This window comes from Podarcis tiliguerta, assembly GCF_965153285.1.
Source record: "Podarcis tiliguerta genome assembly, chromosome: 8".
NCBI classification, from domain to species: Eukaryota; Metazoa; Chordata; class Lepidosauria; order Squamata; family Lacertidae; genus Podarcis; species Podarcis tiliguerta.
Genome location: NC_139541.1, coordinates 65,989,926 through 66,008,382, shown reverse-complemented (window position 1 = coordinate 66,008,382; position 18,457 = coordinate 65,989,926). Strand labels below are relative to the sequence as shown.

Genomic DNA, 18,457 nt, shown 5'->3' with positions numbered 1-18,457 from the left:
ACGTTGCTTTAGCCACATCTGCACTCACAGGCACCATGCTGGTGTGTGTCCTGCTTCTAATATGTAAGGGATGCGGGTGGCGCTGTGGTCTAAACCACTGAGCCTCTTGGGCTTGCTGATCAGAAGGCCAGCGGTTTGAATCCCCACGATGGGTTGAGCTCCCGTTGCTCTATCCCAGCTCCTGCCAACCTAGCAGTTTGAAAGCACGCCAGTGAAAGTAGATAAAAAGGTACCGCTGTGGTGGGAAGGTAAATGGCATTTCCGTGCGTTCTGGTTTCCGTCACGGTGTCCCGTTGTGCCAGAAGCGGTTTCGTCCTGCTGGCCACATGACCTAGAAAGCTGTCTATGGACAAACACCAGCTCCCTCGGCCTGAAAGCGAGATGAGCGCCACAACCCCATAGTCACCTTTGACTAGGCTTAACCATCTAGGGGTCATTCACCTTTACCTTTACCTCAATAGTAATGTGTATTACTTGACTTGTTTGTGGTAAGCCAGCTCTGCTGTGCTTGGGGACATCCTTCTTATTCTTCTTTTCAGGCAGTCAGGCTGGACTTCTTCCCCAAAGTCATGCCACCAGTTGACTGTTGGACTGTAGCTGTGATTCCAGCATTGTGACTGTAACATTTAGAGGAGGGCGGCAGGGGAGAAATCACCCTGATCTATGGCTAGAGGGCTGTGACTCAGGAGTAGAGCAACTGCTCTTCATCTACTGAGATTCCTGCATTGCAGTGGGTGGGACTAGATGACCCTGGGGGTCTCTTCCAGCTCTATGATTCATATACTATCTGAAGCTCTGGAGAGCTGCTGCCAGTCAGTGTAGGCAATGCTGAGGTAGATGGACCAGTGGCCTGACTCAGCGCATGGCAGCTTTGTTTGCTGTGCTGGTTTTTGGGTGGATCTTCTGGGTTTCAAAGCCCTCCTGGTGCACAGCACATTATCCTCTTTCTAACAATCTGGCAAGTTAGAGACACAACAGGTGCCGCAGAGAAATCTAATCCTTCTCTTTGTCTGGGCTCCCAATCTGCAAAATAGGGATGATGGCATTTGTTTGCTCTTGTTAAATATGAAGAAAGAGGCTATTTTGGTTGGTCGTGGCTGGGATGTATTGTGGGAAAGCACAAAGAATCCCAGGAGCCGGATTGAAAGTGCTGGGTGTGGTTTTGTTATTTCGCTGATTATCATTTTGTCCAGACTTTGCTCCTGAGAAGCTCACAGAGGTTCATATGGCGCTGCGGTTTCATCCTCACAGCAGCCCTGTGAGGTAGGCTATGTGGTCCAAGGCTACACAGTCTGCTTTATGAATCAGTGGGGATTTCAGCCTGGCTCTCTCCACTCCTAGTTTTAGCCCTCTTGCCACTACATCCGTGGTAGGGATGTTGCTGGACTTCCAAGTCTTATCAGCCCCAACCAGAAAGACGAATGGTCCAGGATCATGGGAGTTGTTGTCCAACAACATTTGGAGGGTCGGTTTTCCCCCACCCTCTACACTACAACATCCTAGCTTACACACATGTACTTGACACAAAAGGGTGTGGATTTTACACCCACACACCCACACACACCACCATAGATTCTTTGGGGACAGCTGTAGAAAGCTCTCCTAGTGCTTTCTTTACTAAACTTTATAATTTTTTTTAAAAAACAATAACAACAACAAACTTGAAACATTGTTCCTGGCAAATGGAGGCAATTTGCAGAAGGGATGAGCAGGCTGCACTCTGTTTTTCCTGAAAACGAGAAGGAATCATTGCTCTTAAGCACAATTCATTTTGAAGGCTGGCCTGCCTTTCCAAAAAAGGAGTGGATCCACAACAGATGTGGCACATGACTCACACGAGCCTTATCTTAACCCTTAGTGACATTTCCCATGCATACATGCATAATATTATTATTAATTGTTGTTAGACTCCATTTCCCATCAGCCCCGGTCAGCATGGCTGTTGGCCACGGATGATGGGAGTTGTAGTCCAGCAATATCTGGAGGGCTTCCTTCCCCACTCTTACACGGAGGCAGGCGTGCCTACTCTAGGGGGCAGGGGCATCTTCAGCCCCCTCAATATTCCTTAGCAGGGGGCTCCACCCCACCCCCCATATATTGAGGGGGTGGAAGAGGCCAAACTGCTGAGCCAAGCGCAGCATCGAATACAGGTGCTCCCTTAGTGTGCATGAGAAGGAGCTATATCCATTGAAGCTGTGTGGGACTGGGCAAGGCCTCCTCCCGACAACATGCCTCCTCCCAGTGATAAGTGCATTGCTTGTGTGAAGTCACAGGTGTGCAATGCGTGTCGTGCGTGCAATGTCGCAGCTGTGCACTGCACGCCACGCGTGTGACATTACACACGCCACTGAGACCCCAGTCTTTGGCTCAAGGTGATTCCTCTGCATGGAGGCATCTTCCTTCCTTCCTTCCTTCCTTCCTTCCTTCCTTCCTTCCTTCTTCATTTTTCCAAAAACCTATTTGTTAAAATGCCACTCTTGCTTTCTAATATCCTGTCTCCTTCACCTGAGACAGCTGATTCCTTCAGGGTTCACTTTTCTTGGGTCATTATTTTCACAGGACAACTTCTCTCTCTCTCTCTCTCTCTCTCTCTCTCTCTCTCTCTCTCTCACACACACACACACACACACACACACACACCAGATGCCCTGGATTCCTGACATGCAAAGCCTTATTTCAGGGTGGGTGTGTCCAGAAGTCATTAGTCTCTGCCTCCCCCTGCCGGCCAATGTCTGTAACAGGCAGTTCCACACCATTCAAAAAATGCTCCCTGTGAAGATCCCTCACTTTGCCTCTTCTTATTTGCCCAGGATAATAATAAATCAGAAGAGCATGAGAGCGGCTTTGAGAGAGGGATTCCAACCAGTTTTCTCATAAAAGTGCAGAGTCTGACTCAGAAAAGCAGTGTGGGTGGTAGAATCTTCTTATGTTAAAGAACCACTGAATGATGAGGGCTGAAGGTGAAGTTATTATTTCAAAAAAAGTTTTCTAATTCATTCTCTGTCGTTTTTGGGGTTGTTCCCACATAGAGATGCCTATTGAATTGGCCTCTGCTAGATCCTGCCCTAGATTTTGCGGTTTCATGTAAGAGGAACGCAAAACAGGAAGCCTGCTTCTTCTGAGTCATACCATGGTGGCTGTCCAGGATTTCTGACAGGGTCTTTCCTAGCCCAAGCTGGAGATGCCAGGGACTGAGCTTGAGACCCTCTGCATTCAAAGCAGATTCTTCCCCACAGAGCTATGGTCCTTTCCCTATTACTGCTGCCTCAGCAGAGAGCCAGTGTGGTGTAGTGGTTAAGAGCAGTAGTCTTGTAATCTGGTGAACCAGGTTCGCGTCTCCGCTCCTCCACATGCAGCTGCTGGGTGATCTTGGGCTAGTCACACTTCTCTGAAGTCTCTCAGCCCCACTCACCTCACAGAGTGTTTGTTGTGGGGGAGGAAGGGGAAGGAGAATGTTAGCCACTTTGAGAGCCCTTCGGGTAGTGATAAAGCGGGATATCAAATCCAAACTCCTCTTCTTCTCTTCTTCTTATGAAGGCCTCTTTTGACCCAGACTTTCCCTGATTGCACCAGATTGCAACCTGTTCTATGTGCATGGATCCTTCCTATCTCATTTTATTTGCTTTTGTATGTTTTTATACCATGGCTTTTATGCTCTTAGGTTCTTTTAACAGATATTGTGCTTCTGTTTTACATAGTGTACACTGCTTAGACATCATTAAACGAAATATTTAGTGGTTTGGAAACGCTTCTAAATAATCAATTAGCAAACAAATTTCAGATTTATTAATAAGGCAACCAAGTACAGGTTGTAGCCAAACAGAAACATATTAGCATAAGCCAGGCATAGGCAAACATCTGGCTGGGTTTCCCCAGACACTCTGGGCGGCTTCCAACAAAATATTAAAATACAATAATCTATTGAACATTAAAAGGTTCCTTAAACAGGGCTGCCTTCAGGTGTCTTCTAAAAGTCAGATAGTTGCTTATTTCTTTGACATCTGGTGGGAGGGCGTTCCACAGGGCGGGTGCCACTACTGAGAAGGCCCTCTGCCTGGTTCCCTGTAACTTGGCTTCTCGCAGGAAGGGAACCACCAGAAGGCCCTCGGCGCTGGACCTCAGTGTCCGGGCAGAACGATGGGATTGGAGATGCTCCTTCAAGTACACAGGGCCGAGGCCATTTAGGGCTTTAAAGGTCAACACCAACACTTTGAAATGTGCCTCGGAAACGTACTGGGAGCCAATGTAGGTTTTTCAAGACTGGTGTTATGTGGTCTCGGCGGCCACGCCCAGTCACCAGTCTAGCTGCCGCATTCTGGATTAGTTGTAGTTTCCAGGTCACCTTGAAAGGCAGCTCCACATAGAGCTCATTGCAGTATCCAAGCGAGAGATAACTCATGGGAGATGGAGTCCAGCAGCAACTGGAGGACCTTTGTCTCCCCATTCCTGCCATAGATGCGTCTTCTTTCTTGCTCCATGAAGGCAACGGAGCATCCCTTCTTTCCTCTCTCAGTCGTCTCTGTTCTCTCTCGCAGGGAGAGCCTCTGGATGTGACCCCTTCCACGTCAATGAATAACGAACTGGAAGTTCCCGTCAGCGGGGACTTTGAAATCCGTGAGGAGGAGGAGGTGGCAGCTCAGACGGAGCTCAGCAATGAAGTGGTTGCCCTGGTTACCCCAGCAGCCGGGCCCGTGCTGAGGAAGAATGCTGAGCCGGGGCTTGTAGACAATACAATAGAATCCGGGAACTCGGCTGCACAGCTCCCCCAGAAAAACATCCTGGAAAGGAAAGAGGTCCTCATAGGTAGGTACTTATTTTGAGGTGAAATGGGTGTTTTAAATCAGGCCTGGGAAACTTTTGGCCCTCCAGATGTTGCTGAACTTCAGCTCCCATCATCCCCAACAAGCATGATCAATGGGCATGGATGATGGATGTTATAATCCAGCAAAATCTGGAGGACCAAAGGTTCCCCATACCTGTTTAAAATGGCTTTATAATTACATTTTACTGATTCTGTCTTGTAGGAATGGGTTTCCCAAGATTTGTGTCAGGATATTTACAACACACAAGATAAGATAAGTCCCAGCTCTGCCATCCTGTCTCCACTTTGGAACTGGCAAGGCCATTCATTAAGCGTCACGTACTGATAAAGGAGAGGGCTGTTTATACAGCTGGGTTCTTGTCATACATTGAGCTCAAGTGCTCAAGTTAATGCATTTTAGCTAATGGAGAAGGAAAAATGGGGATTTTGGGGCCTGTTTCAGACTGACTGCACAGTCAGATTTTAGATTTGGGAAACCCATTCCTACAGTCTTGGTATGCATTTTGCATCTATCTATATCTATCTATCTATCTATCTATCTATCTATCTATCTATCTATCTATCTATCATCTATCTATCTATCTATCATCTATCTATCTATCTATCATCTATCTATCTATCATCTATCTATCTATTTATCTATCTATCTAGTCTTTGAGCAGAGGTGTTTTTTTTTTTAAAAAAAGCAGGTTAGTTGTCTTTTGATGTTTTCCATCCCACCTTTATGCCATGGTGGAACCCAAGACAATGTAGATGTGGTTTCCTGGTGGTCAGTCAAATAAGTACTGAGCAGACCCAGACCTGTTTAGCTTTAGCAAGGTGGTGGCCCCACGTTCCTTCAGGCCATATGTCTGACCACATGCCCACCACGTGTCCCCAATTGCTTGCTTGCTTACCAATTCATTATTCGGCTTATTTCAATTCGGTCTTTTGGATGACAAAATGAAGAACGTTAAGAAGAGCCTTGCTGGGTGAGTTCACATGGCCTTTCCAGTCTAGCATTATGTTCCCTGCAGCAGCCAATCAGATTATTCTAGGAAGCCCAGAAGCAGGGCATAAAGGCAATAGCCCTTCCTCACAGTTTGCAATCCCCTGACTGCTTCCAATTGCATTTTGTGTGTGTGTGTCTGCAATTGGAATGAAGGGGTTGTCATGCTGCCACTGGACTTGAAGGTTCCATTTAGCAGCCACAGCTAAAAGCAGGTAATAGGTATCTTCCCCTCCATAGGTTTCTTTACAATCTAGTCTATGACTGCATTCATAGGACAGTTTATTTTGTTTCCCTGACATTTCCTGAACTGTTAATTTTTGCATTGTCGTTGAGCTTTCCAGAGACATAAAAACTGCTTCTGGAAATATAGTGGAATATAGCAAAAGTTTAGCACTCATTTCCAGGTTAATAACTTCCAGGGGGAAAAACAAACCAAACATTCATCCAGAAAAATCACAGGAGTAAAGGGACAGAATTTGGGGTGGTATACTGGTCTATAGTTCTTTTCTGTTTTTTTCACGGGGGAACAAAAAACACGCATATGTGGAAAAGGAGGGTGAGTGGCAAATGAAATTTAGTGTGACATGCTGGTATATCAATAAAAAAACCACCGTTCAATAACAGGTACTGCAGTGGAAAAGGAACACTGGAAGTCTCAGCATTAAGATCAGCAAAACCAAAGCAATATTTCCCACATCTGAATATAACTTACAAATGCAGTAGAGAAGGCTTTGACATGCTAGAATGGATTGTACCACTACTGATTGCAGTGTGTGTGTGTGTGTGTGTGTGTGTGTGTGTTGCCATTTTGAATGCTCCTCCCCTGCCCACTTTTTTTAAAAAAACAAAAAAACAAAACACTCTCCATGTAAATAGAAAATAGCATGCAGGAGGTGGTCTCGAATTCACTGAGAATCAAGGTATACCAGGGGAGCATTCTGGAATAGGACCCCCACTTTTTTTTCTGAAATGGTGCTGCCTCAGATAGCGAGGGACCAAAAAGCTCGGTGTGTGAATATTCACACAGAAGGTTCCCCATTCAATCCCAGCCAGTTTTGAACAAGGACTGTAAATGTTACCTTTGTAGTTTCTACACCCATCTCCATCCTGCTATCCAGGCAAGCGAGTAATGGTCCAAGTTCAAGGACGCATTTCATTTCAACCTGACAAAGGGGCCCAAGGAGGGTGCAAAACAAGGCTGGTGAGGAGTGTAGCCCTGGGGGAGGAAGGGCATGGCCTCAGGAGAGCCTGAACTTCCTGGACCTCAGCTGCTCCACCCCTGTCCTGGAGGAGGGGCACATCCTAATAATAATAATAATAATAATAATAATAATAATAATAATAATAATAATAATAATAATTTTATTTATATCCCGCCCTCCCCAGCCGAAGCTCAGAGCGGCTAACAATAGTAAAAGTAACACAGTTTACATAAAATCACAATCAATTACCGTATTTTTTGCTCTACAAGACTCACTTTTTCCCTCCTAAAAAGTAAGGGGAAATGTGTTTGCGTCTTATGGAGCGAATGCAGGCTGCACAGCTATCACAGAAGCCAGAACAGCAAGAGGGATTGCTGCTTTTACTGCACAGCGATCCCTCTTGCTGTTCTGGCTTCTGAGATTCAGAATATATTTTTTCTTGTTTTCCTCCTCCAAAAACTAGGTGCGTCTTGTGGTCTGGTGCGTCTTATAGAGCGAAAAATACGGTACCGGTAGTTGAAATATATACTAAAATCAATTCATTCTAAAATCAATTCAGCATCAAATTAATGGCAACCATTGGGCTACCTTTCTGACTCTGCATCTTTTGCTGTCTTCTTTACAGCTGTGATTGTGGGCGGGGTTGTTGGCGCTCTCTTTGCTGCCTTCCTGGTGATGCTGCTAATCTACCGGATGAAAAAGAAGGACGAGGGGAGCTATACCTTGGAGGAGCCAAAGCAGGCGAGTGTCACATACCAAAAACCCGACAAGCAGGAGGAGTTCTATGCATAAATCAGTGCCTCGCCACCTCTTTTTCTGTCCCGATGCCGTCCTTTTTTTAAGAAACAGAAACAAAAAAGAAAAAAAAATCTCTCTTATTATTCACCCAGCCTCTTTTCTCTCTCTTTCTAATCAAGTCTGTGAATTTTAACAAAGAAGCCTAGAAGAAACCGACAGTTTTTTAAAAAAAAGTATCATGTATGTTATTTGCTTTTAAAAAGGAAAGGGGAAGGTTGAATCAGAAAGCATCAGAGTGTGGCGCAAACAGTGAACTCCTGGCTGGATGAACGCTTGAGTTAGCACCTCTGCCAGGAACGGTCTCGATTCACACCTCCCTCAGGTCTAGAGCCTTGACTTCTTTTGTTTGAAATGAGGCGGTCCGTTTTGGTGTCTGGCACTTTGCAGCACTCTTCAAGGCGAGATCTTTTTTGACTTGACTGACTCCACTCGACTACAAGTGCAAGGAGATGCAACATCTGATCGTCTGGGCTGCTCACAGCTCCCTCCTGCAATCGGTCAGTTGTGATGGACATTTTAATTGCTTCATTGAAGATCTCACATGGTCCACAGAGAGCACCTTTTCCCAGCTGTGCATTGTTTCCTTGCGGAGAGCACCTCCCTTCCTCCCATTCCTACTCACAACCACCACTTTGAAACTATCTCCCTACAGAAGGACCATCCTAGGCTTGCAGAGGTTTCCGGTTAAACCTTATGCCCAGATTCATTCAGCTGGCTTTCACTGTGACCTTGAAGACTCAACTTGCATGGCATTGCAAGCTCAGGCAGATGACCAAGAAACACTTTTCTAAGACATTATTTGTGGGAAAACAGGGATACGTGTGGAAAAGGCAAGCTTTTTCTGAAGTCTGTAGGAAATAGATAATGTGTCACACTTCTCAACCAGTGGTGTGGGTCATTTCCTTCTTTATAAGGGTATGGGGGAATATGGGGGAAGGGAGAAGGACAACATGAGTCCATGATCTGCTGCAGCAGATCTTTGGTTCCATATAACTCTGTAAATAAATGGAAGTGGTAAAAAGTTAATAAACACCAGTGCTCAACTGTTGGGGTGAAACCTGCATCTCCAAAGCAGGAATTTGTAGGTCAGCATCAAGCTGGGGAGTGTGACATTTCACCCAAACCTTCCCTGTTTAAGCAGATGTCACATTTTCACTGGCAACGTAGGCGAGGGAATAGTGCCGACCCACAGATTGGCAGATGACCTATGGCCCAAATGCCACGGAGGGACCAAATGGATAAATTGGCGATTGAACTGTATGCAATAAAAAGGAAGGCAAGTAAAGACAAATGTTCACTCTTACATATCAGAAAGCCAAGGGTACTAAAAAAAACCCCCAATATGGGTGGGGGAAATGCAACTGGAAACCACCAATGGATGATAAGGGTGTTTTATGCATCACTATTGCAAGATGCCAATATGTATTGGCAAATGCCCATTCAAATTGCATTGACTGAATGCTGTACACACACCTTGGCTGGAGCAGCAGGCCAGATGGTCACAGTTCAGAGATATGTAAGTAAACAGGGGAAGATTCAGAGTTGAGCCACAAAGTTGCTACTGAGCTTGGCACATTGGATATACAAAGGAAAGCTGGGAACTCTGTTTAACTTTTCGAAAAGCAGGCTGGCAAAACCAGTAAAGGAAGTAGCAGAATGAACCTATGGCAGCCTTTGCTAACCTGGTGCCCTCCAGGTGTTTTGGACAACAATTCCCATTGGCTGGGTGGGGATGATGGGAGCTGTTGTTTAAGACAGCCGACTTATAGCAGCAAAATACATTTAACTTAGGCTGTGATCATATCAACACTTCCCCGGGGGTATGCCCCCTTTAAGCCAATGGGACCTACTTCTGAGTTCATATGGATAGGGTTTGGGATTAGAGTGGGGCATGCATGCAGGTCCTGCCCACAATGTTCCCATGAGTGTTGGATATACCTCTGATTTTTACACATTTAGTGCAATCAGGATACCCCACTGAGATGTGTGTAGGGGATTCTAACCTTTGAGGATTCTAACTATTGGGGAAGGGCCATGGCTTTGTGGTAGAGCACCTTACTTGCATGCAGAAAGAAAGTCCCAGGTTCAGTCCCTGTCATTTCTGGGTAGCGATGAGGAGGACTCCCATCTGAAACCCCTGAAAGCTGCTGCCTGCCACCATAGGCAATACTGAACTGGATGTACCAACCGTCCAACTCCATGTAAGGTATGTTCAAGCAAAACCTCATGCTCAGTGTGCAAAAGCTGGGAGAGGAGGGTGTGGGAGCAGGGCACACTGGGGATGTGCGGTGTGGTACCTGCCATTTGCTGCATCGGTTAAGCCAGGCATAGGCAAACTCGGCCCTCCAGATGTTTTGGGACTACAACTCCCATGATCCCTAGCTAACAGGACCAGTGGTCAGGGATGATGGGAATTGTAGTCAGAAAACAGCTGGAGGGCTGAAGGTTTAAGCCTTCAGGTGCTATTTTGAATATCTGAAGAGAACTGCTGCAATCTTAAGAATGCCTACTCAGTTCAGCGGGACCAATTCCCAGGTAAGTATGCAGGATGATAGATGCCAAGGAGAAAAAAAAATTGTTCTAGAAACAATTGGGGGGGGGGGTGTTTCAGGATGGGAAGCTGTGTAGCTGTCTGTTTCTGGAGGTTTTGATGGAGAAAGTGCATCTATGAACAACAGCAAACAGATCATACCCCCCCCCCACAGCAAACCACAGTGAGAGCAAAGTTGACCCAACAATATTTTTGTTCTCTGTGTTAAGGCAAAAAGGGGGGGGCAAGGGGGGGGAGCAAGAGTACATTGGAATCCCTCCCTCGATTTTGAAATTAAAGGTAACCCAAGGTGGTAATGCTAAACAAATGCAGATATGTCAACCCCAACCCACCATCAATATTGCCATTACACTAATCAACAATGGGAGGGGAATGAGGTTGGCAGTTTGCCTTCATGTAGGAATTGGTTCCAAAGAGTCAAGTTGCCTGTCTTGCTTACTCGTAGCGAGCACTGTGCTGCCTTGGTGCGTGTGAATAAGGGGGGCTGGTCTCCCATTCAGAAAACTTTGAAAATGTCGCCCATGTGCTGAAGGAACTGGCTTCATGGTAGATTCTCAGGTTGTGCAATGAATAACCATAATTCATTCCAGCCTAGCTGAATCAGCAGATCTTGGCAATAACCTTCCGATCCTATTATTCTATTACAGCTACAAATCTCATTGTTCATGTTTCTTCTGGTCAGCTTAGCACTAGCCAATACAGTGCTCTCCAAATGCTGCCTGACTATAACTCCCATTGGCCCCAGTCGGCATAGCCAATGGTCAGGGATGATGGGTGTTGTAGTCCAACAGCATTGGTTACCTGTAGGTTATATTTCCTGCTGAATGTTAATATCTCAAAGCAAATGAAAACAGCATCATTGAGCTTTTGTGATTGAAACTACTAAATCAGTTTAGCCCAGCGGTAGCCAATTTGGTACATTCCAGATATTATTGGACTCCAGCTCCCATCATCACAAACCATTGTTGATGTTGGCAGAGGCCGATGGGAGTTGGAATTCAGCATTTGGTGGGAACCACATTGGCTACTGTTGAGTTAGTTCCAACCCCCCATTAATTTCAGTGGTTGTATCCAATGTCAATCATTCTTAGGGTAGACCCACTGAAATTAATGGGTATGACAAATTTCAGTCCATTAATTTCATTGGATGTACTCTGAGTAGAAGTGAGTTGGCTCCAACCCAACGCTTCCATGACTATTAATCTTGTCACTTTTCCTTTGAACTCCTGGGTGTCTTTAAAATTCTTCCAGCTTTACACCAATTATCCTCATGCATGCAGATTAGAAACTCTTGAGAAGCATCTTTGTGTCTGGTTTCTAATGGTTTTTACACTGATTTCCGGTGTAATTCCATGCAAGCTGACTCAGAAATAAGCCTCACTACATTCAAATGGGGCTCACTCCCAGATAATTGTGCCTAAAGACTTCAGCCTTTGTAATGTATCCAAAGCACTGCAAGGTCCTACTGGTTTGCGTGCAGAAAAGGAGACAAAGACTAAGTAACTGGCAGTAAAAGCCTGAAATCTCATGCGTGGGAAAAAAAAAGATTTTTAAAATTCTCTTTAATATCTTGATTTTATTATGGAGTTCTCTTTTTATAAATGCAGAAACTAGGCAATGCTTTTGCTGTATCTGTGACACTTTGGGACTCTGGGTGAGTTTATGCATTGATGGATCTGAGTTTAACTTTGCTCCATGTGAGTTTTGATTATTGGTACTCACACTCATGAAAAGGGCATATTGCCATAACTCTGGAGTAGCAATTCTCACCAGTAGACACTTTCAGTCTGATGCAGCTATTTCTGTAGTTGTTTCTCTTTGTAAAAAATCTAGTGGCTCTTGGAAAACTGGAGAGGTTTATTAGGTCCTCCTAAAAGCCAATGAAGCAGCAGCTGTTTCCAAGGTATTGTCCTTCTTTCTAAGAGTATGCACATTCTATTAGGTGCCACTGTAGTGTTGTTTCCATAAGCTAAGGCTGAACACAGCTGCACTTTAGTGACACCTAGTGACAGAAGGTGAGCATTACAACAGTTACTTTTTAAGGGGGCAGGGGAGATGCCCATATGTGTTTAATCCCAGAGAAACAGTGCATGTTTAAAAATAAGGATGCCTCTTAACGCAGGTAGCAATCAAAGACACATTTTGGTCATGGACACCAAACTTTGCTATTGCCACTGTTGTCCGACAACACAACAGGCCTATTTCCTGTGGTAGAGTTAATGGAAATGATCCAACACAAAGTTCCAAAAATAATTTTCTACAGGTGTTGACTCCCTTACTACATTAGAAAAGGGGCTTCTTTGTAAATATAGAAACATGGCTGATTAGATTGGAGGAAGGAACTTCATCAATCTCTATGACTGACTGACTGACTGACTGACTGATTGATTCTCTCTGTGTGTTTACACCACAACACCATTAAAACTCAGCTCAGTGAAATGAGGAAATTGAAACAAAAGTGATATGTTACCCAAAGATGTCCTTTTTCTGAGTGTGCCACTGTGCCAGCATGGCCAATGGTCAGGGAGGATATTAGCTTGAAAGGTACCTGGTTGGGAGAAGGCATTAAAAGATAAAGGAATGCAATCCAAATAAAGCATACTGTGAAGCATGACATTCTGCCTAGAGATCCACACAGTAGTCCTCATTCATTCCAATATACTCATTCAAACAGGAATGACTTCCTTCCCTGAAATGAAGAATGCAGATCTCAAGTGCTTTGTACATTGACGAGGACCTTCCTCCTTGAACAAAGGAGGGTGTATATTGTAATCAGTTCCTTGAGCAGCTAGAGCTTGCACTCCCTGGCTCATCAAAGACAAAAAGCGTATACCAGGAAATGTCTTCTTCACAAACATTCTACTGTAGGGGTAGGCAACAGGGTGTCATGCCAATATTGTTGGACTCCATCTCCCATCATTCCTGAGCATTGGCTGGAGCTAATGGAAGTTGGGAGTCCAACAACAACTGGAGATGCACCACTTTGCCTACCTTAGTTCTACGTGATCCTGATAGGTCCATTAGAAATGGAATAAACATCAGCAGAAGCAACTCACAAATACTTGGAAGTGCTTCTCAAAAGTTGTTTATATAACATCTGAGCAGTTTTAATGACCAAAGCATACACAGCTCATTGAACACTTGTCTGTCCTGGGACTACTGATTATGCTGTTAGCCTTTTTCTAAGGGCCAAAGTGAACAGGCAAAGGGAAACTGGAATTAAACCAGTCCAACATCCTGAATTCTTCCTGAGATTCTTCTGGCTTTGAAATAGTGGTCTGCAGTGTTCTGGTGCCTTTGCAATGTGGAGAAAAACGGATCCGTTCTCCACAATTTAGATGCTCTTTCTCAAAGCATGCATCTATTGCAAAGACTGGGAACCTGGTTCCTTCCATGTGTTGTTAAACTATAAGCCACATCAGCTCCAGACAGCATGGTTAAGAGTCAAGGATAATGGGAGTTGTAGTCTAGCAACATCTGGAGGGCCAAAACTTACCCACCTCTGTTTTATTGCAAAGCAGTTATATTTCCCTAGCAATCAAATATCTAAATAATGTTCTTACTGGAAACGTAAAATATTCTTCTCCTGCAAATCCATTGACTTTCTATGATGAAGGTTGGTGGTTGCACGACAGCCAGTGTTGCCAGCTCTTGTGTGCTTTCTGCCTTCTCCCCTCTTGATCCTTTATCTTGATCCTCTAGATACTGGCTGAAATTTTCCACTCAAAAATGATCTCTGCAACAAAGCATGATCTCCTTTCATCCCACCAACCAAAGTTAATTGGCAATTTTGCTCCACTTAAAGATTAATGGGATGCTCTCTTCTCCTAGTTTGAAGACTTCAAAAGGCCTTCAGTTTCTTGGGAAAGGTCACTGCACTCCTATTACATAATGTTTTGCTTGAGTCTTACCAAGGGGCTTTGCTACAACCCAACCGAATGGCTACAAACCACCTCCAGTTGGCAGAGGTTTGACTGTGGGGATGATGTGAATATGTTACGGTGTGTGTATGCATATGTGTGTATGTATATGTATGTAGTTAATGTATATATGTACATGTTTTTTGTATGTACATATAGATACACACACAATATTAATTTAAAATGTGTACATAAGCAAGGAAGAACCCTGTTTATATTGGTGGGCACCAGGACATCTAAATTTTTCACAGACGCCCAGCTGAGTAGATGACTAAAAAGGGTAGATGAAGCTCCAGTTCCTTTTCCAGGAGGTCAAAATCACTATTAAGATGCACAAGGACCTGTAACAAAATGTTGCAGTGTGGAGTGCTTCTGTTCAGGGTTCTGGCCAGACAGCTATGCCCACTTCTTCACTACTCCCATTTTTTTCCTTTTCCAGCTCTCTGACTGTTAGCCAGCAATGTTCAGTCTTTCTTGCTCATATCATTTCTCCATTTGTGTTCCCCTTCCCTAAATATTTCTTTGTACTTCTTCAAACTTGGGGATCCCCCACCTCACCTGGTGGCTCAGTTAAAGTTCATCTTGTGTTCCTATATCTAAATCAATAAAGTTTGGAACATGAAGCATTTTTTTAAAAATGGTACCCCAACTTCCTTAAAGTGCAATCCTACACATGTCTATTGGGAAATAAATCCCACTGAGTTTAATGTAGGAGCAGACAGAATCCTAAATATGCCTCATGGCCAGGCCACACAATGAACACTATATAGGAGCCAAATCTCTGGCCCTTCAGATGTTGCTGGACTACAAATTCCATCATCCATGGATGGAGCTGGTATGGGTTGGAATCTAATGGAAGGTGAAAGGTTCTCCACTCCTGATACATCTGATTAAAGAAGCCTTCCTCATTCTGATGACCTCAAGGTGTTATTGGACTCCCATCATCTCTGATCATAGGGCATTTTGGCTGGAGCTCATGAGAGTTGAAGTCCACCAAGCTTATCCAGAAGGTCATAACAGGTGCAAGCCCTTAGCGTTCAACTTTGAATACATTGTCATTGCCCCAAGATTTAGTGATGTCTGTGGGAGTTTCCTCGATTCTTTCCCCAAGGCCTCCAGAGCTGGAGTGCCACAGATGCAGCGTTGGTAGATGTGTTTGTGGCTGGGATCGAATATAATATCTTTACAATTGACAATCAAATCAGACTAAAAGCAAAAAAAGAGAGGGTGGTATCTGACTAAGTTACACCCAGAGTAGAGCTACCGAAATGAATGGACTTCAGCTAGTCGTGTCCATTCATTTTAATGGGCCTGCTTTGAGTATGACAAGCTGCAATCCTAGCGTCACTTAACCTGGGTGTAAGTCACTGAATTCGATAAGACTTACTTCTGGGTAGACTTGGCTAGGATTGCATCCTGAAGTCAGCTACAACTCCTTTTCTGTACACTGTTTTATAAAACTGCTTTTTTAAAATAATTGCCAGTGCAGCAGCCTGCTTGCTAGAACAACCTCATTGTTTTCTGTGTCTTCAAAGACAAAATCCGCCCCACTTGTCTTGTAAATAGGAACCCAATGTGTATAAAATTTCAATAAATAGATAAAAACAAAGCATTGATATCCACCCCCACCCCCCAAAAAATTGCCTCCTGGAGTGTTTTGACAAGCAAATAGATACCTCCGCAAGCCTCTTATGGGAGCTACAAATCATGGGATAATGGTAAACTTTTAACATTAGGCAAAATACCAAGTTGTGTACTATTCTGCTAACACGGGGGAGCAATGCATGTAAATATTTTTAAAGGTAAAACATGTCTTAAAATCTTTTTTTTTTTTTTTGTATGTACATAACTCTTCTAGAGTTTAGTACTGAAATTGCTATTTAGTGTCTGTTTTATGAATGGAGGGTGGGGAAACAAATAATAATAAAAATAATAAAAATGTTTAATTGTTTTTGTCCAGAGTCGATGGCCAAAACCTTAAAAAAACTATTAAAAAATAATCTTTGCCAATGTAGCACTGTAATGGTAATGTCTATTTTTTTTATTACTCATGTGTTGTGCCCATTTATAAAAAGGAACAAAATAAACACAAATGTTCACATTGGAGTCTTTCCTTGAGTGTTTGTGTAATGATTTGGGGAGCAAGACAAAAGATGTGTGGTTTCTCCATTGTAGAGTGGACCGCTATTCTGGGCAGTGGTGCCTTTATGATGGGATTTCAGGCCATATGTCTAAGAATGGACAGATCGGTCTATTTTTCATGGTTTCTCATCCCTCCTCACCTTAAGCTGAATTCTCCACATTTCTCCACCACTCTGCCATTTTTATTTTTATTTAAATAAAAAGTCCTCAGCAAAGCTTGTAGGTATTTTAGTGCAATTTTCTCCTAATATAAACGCTTTTGTATGCAATTTTTGCCTTGTGTACACATTTGGGCAAGCCATTTCTCCTAACATAAAGCCTCTTTCCATGCCATTTTCACAAATATATGCATTTATATGCACAATATACCCTAACACATGCACTGTTGTATCCATTACTTGGCTGGAGAACTGCTTTGCAAAATTCAGAGAAGGGTAGATTTCAATGAACGGCTGTGTTTTTGTTTGTGAACAGTTCGGAAAAGTGTGAATTGGGGAGGTTCACCTTTAAATGCAATCTGAATTATATTTCTCTCCTGTGTCTATCCAAGGACAATGGATAGTTGACTTCATATACTGTGATGTATGTCATTTCCAACAATGTATATTGCATAATCTTTTTGGCACACTTTCCCCCACTAAACACTTCTGAATGCATGCATGCATTATTTGGCAGGAGGATGGCTTCACTAAATCTGAGAGGTACTGAAGGACAGCTGTGTTTCAGTTTGCATATTGTTTTTGAAAGTCCAACCTAGGTAGGTTCATGTTAAAATCCAAATTCAACCAACTTCTTCCCCCATCCCACTCAGGGTGAGCAGGAGGTCTCCCAAAACACAGCAGGGCTGGCTTATCAAGTTTTGTTGTGAGTTGAAGTAATCCCTTCTAAAAGGTCCTCCCCACCCCGCAAAAATGCAGCTCTAAGATGACCTAACTGTACCAATGATATCAGTTCCGGTCCCCTGAAACCAGATTGTTATAGCAGCTACACCTGGAAACTGAAGAAACAGGCCACTTTAGGACTTGGTGGTTCTGGTGTGCTGTCATTTCCAATTTCCAACATTTAATAGCCTCGCAGCAACCAGAAGCTACACTATGGGGCACATTAAAGGACACGCTTTGGAAATATTGGCTAGCATTGCTTTTGGTAGAAGGGGCAAGTGACCCTGGGCTCTTTCAGGATGCAGGACTGAGGAATGTGGGAACCAAAGTTGGCTCTTCCATCTCATCCAATGCCCTTTTGGACTCTCATTGACTGTGGCTTGCACTCTTCCATCTTTTCCTGGGCTCGGCCTTCTTCCTCTTCTTCCTTTTCATCTCCTGCTTCTTCCCCCCTCCTGTTGGAAACAATGAGACGGAATTAAAAGGCGCCAGCTCAAAGGCTGCTGTGGTTTAATTTCCAGTTTGAGGGTTTGTCATGGTACTGGGAAGGTACTGCATCCTTTGCATTCTCTGCCCACCCCTAATTCACTCACAGAACACACATGCTTTTTGATGCTGGTGAAGTTGGAGCTCTGATGTCATTGAGAAGGACCGCTGGTGATTCTGTTGCAACTGGAGTAGGCGTGTAGGGATGGATGAATCCATCTGCTTCTGTTTCTGTTTTTCATCTTTCTCATCTTAATTTCAATGTCACATCCTTTCCACAATAGTCTGCATTGGAAAAAAACAAGTCATCACAGAAATCCATCAGTTTCTCCCAGCAATACACATTTTTCTATGCAATTTTTTGCCTAATAAACACATTTTAACAAGCAGTTTCCCCCAATATATACATTTTCTGTACACATTCAGGAGAAGTGAGAATTTTGAAGGGTGGCTATATTTTGACTTGCATGTTCTTACAGGATGTGCAAATTAGGTAGGTTTGCATTACTACTACTAAGCAACGTACAGTGATACCTCGAGTTACAGATGCTTCAGGTTACAGACACTTCAGGTTACAGTACCTCGTGTTAAGAACTTTGCTTCAGGATGAGAACAGAAATCGTGCGGCGGCGGCGTGGCGGCAGCGGGAGGCTCCATTAGCTAA

General features: G+C 43.9%; 1 protein-coding gene across 1 annotated transcript in view; it reads left to right on the top strand.

Annotated features, from left to right (window-relative positions):
* SDC3 (syndecan 3) overlaps window positions 1–16,385 on the top strand; it is a 107,772-nt gene extending 91,387 nt beyond the window's left edge. Inside the window, exons 4-5 of the mRNA XM_083455652.1 lie at window positions 4,536–4,803; window positions 7,641–16,385. Of these exons, the coding sequence (XP_083311778.1) occupies window positions 4,536–4,803; window positions 7,641–7,807 (435 nt within the window). The 3' untranslated portion in view covers window positions 7,808–16,385. The remainder of the gene's footprint in view (window positions 1–4,535; window positions 4,804–7,640) is intronic.
* Window positions 16,386–18,457: the final 2,072 nt, after the last annotated feature.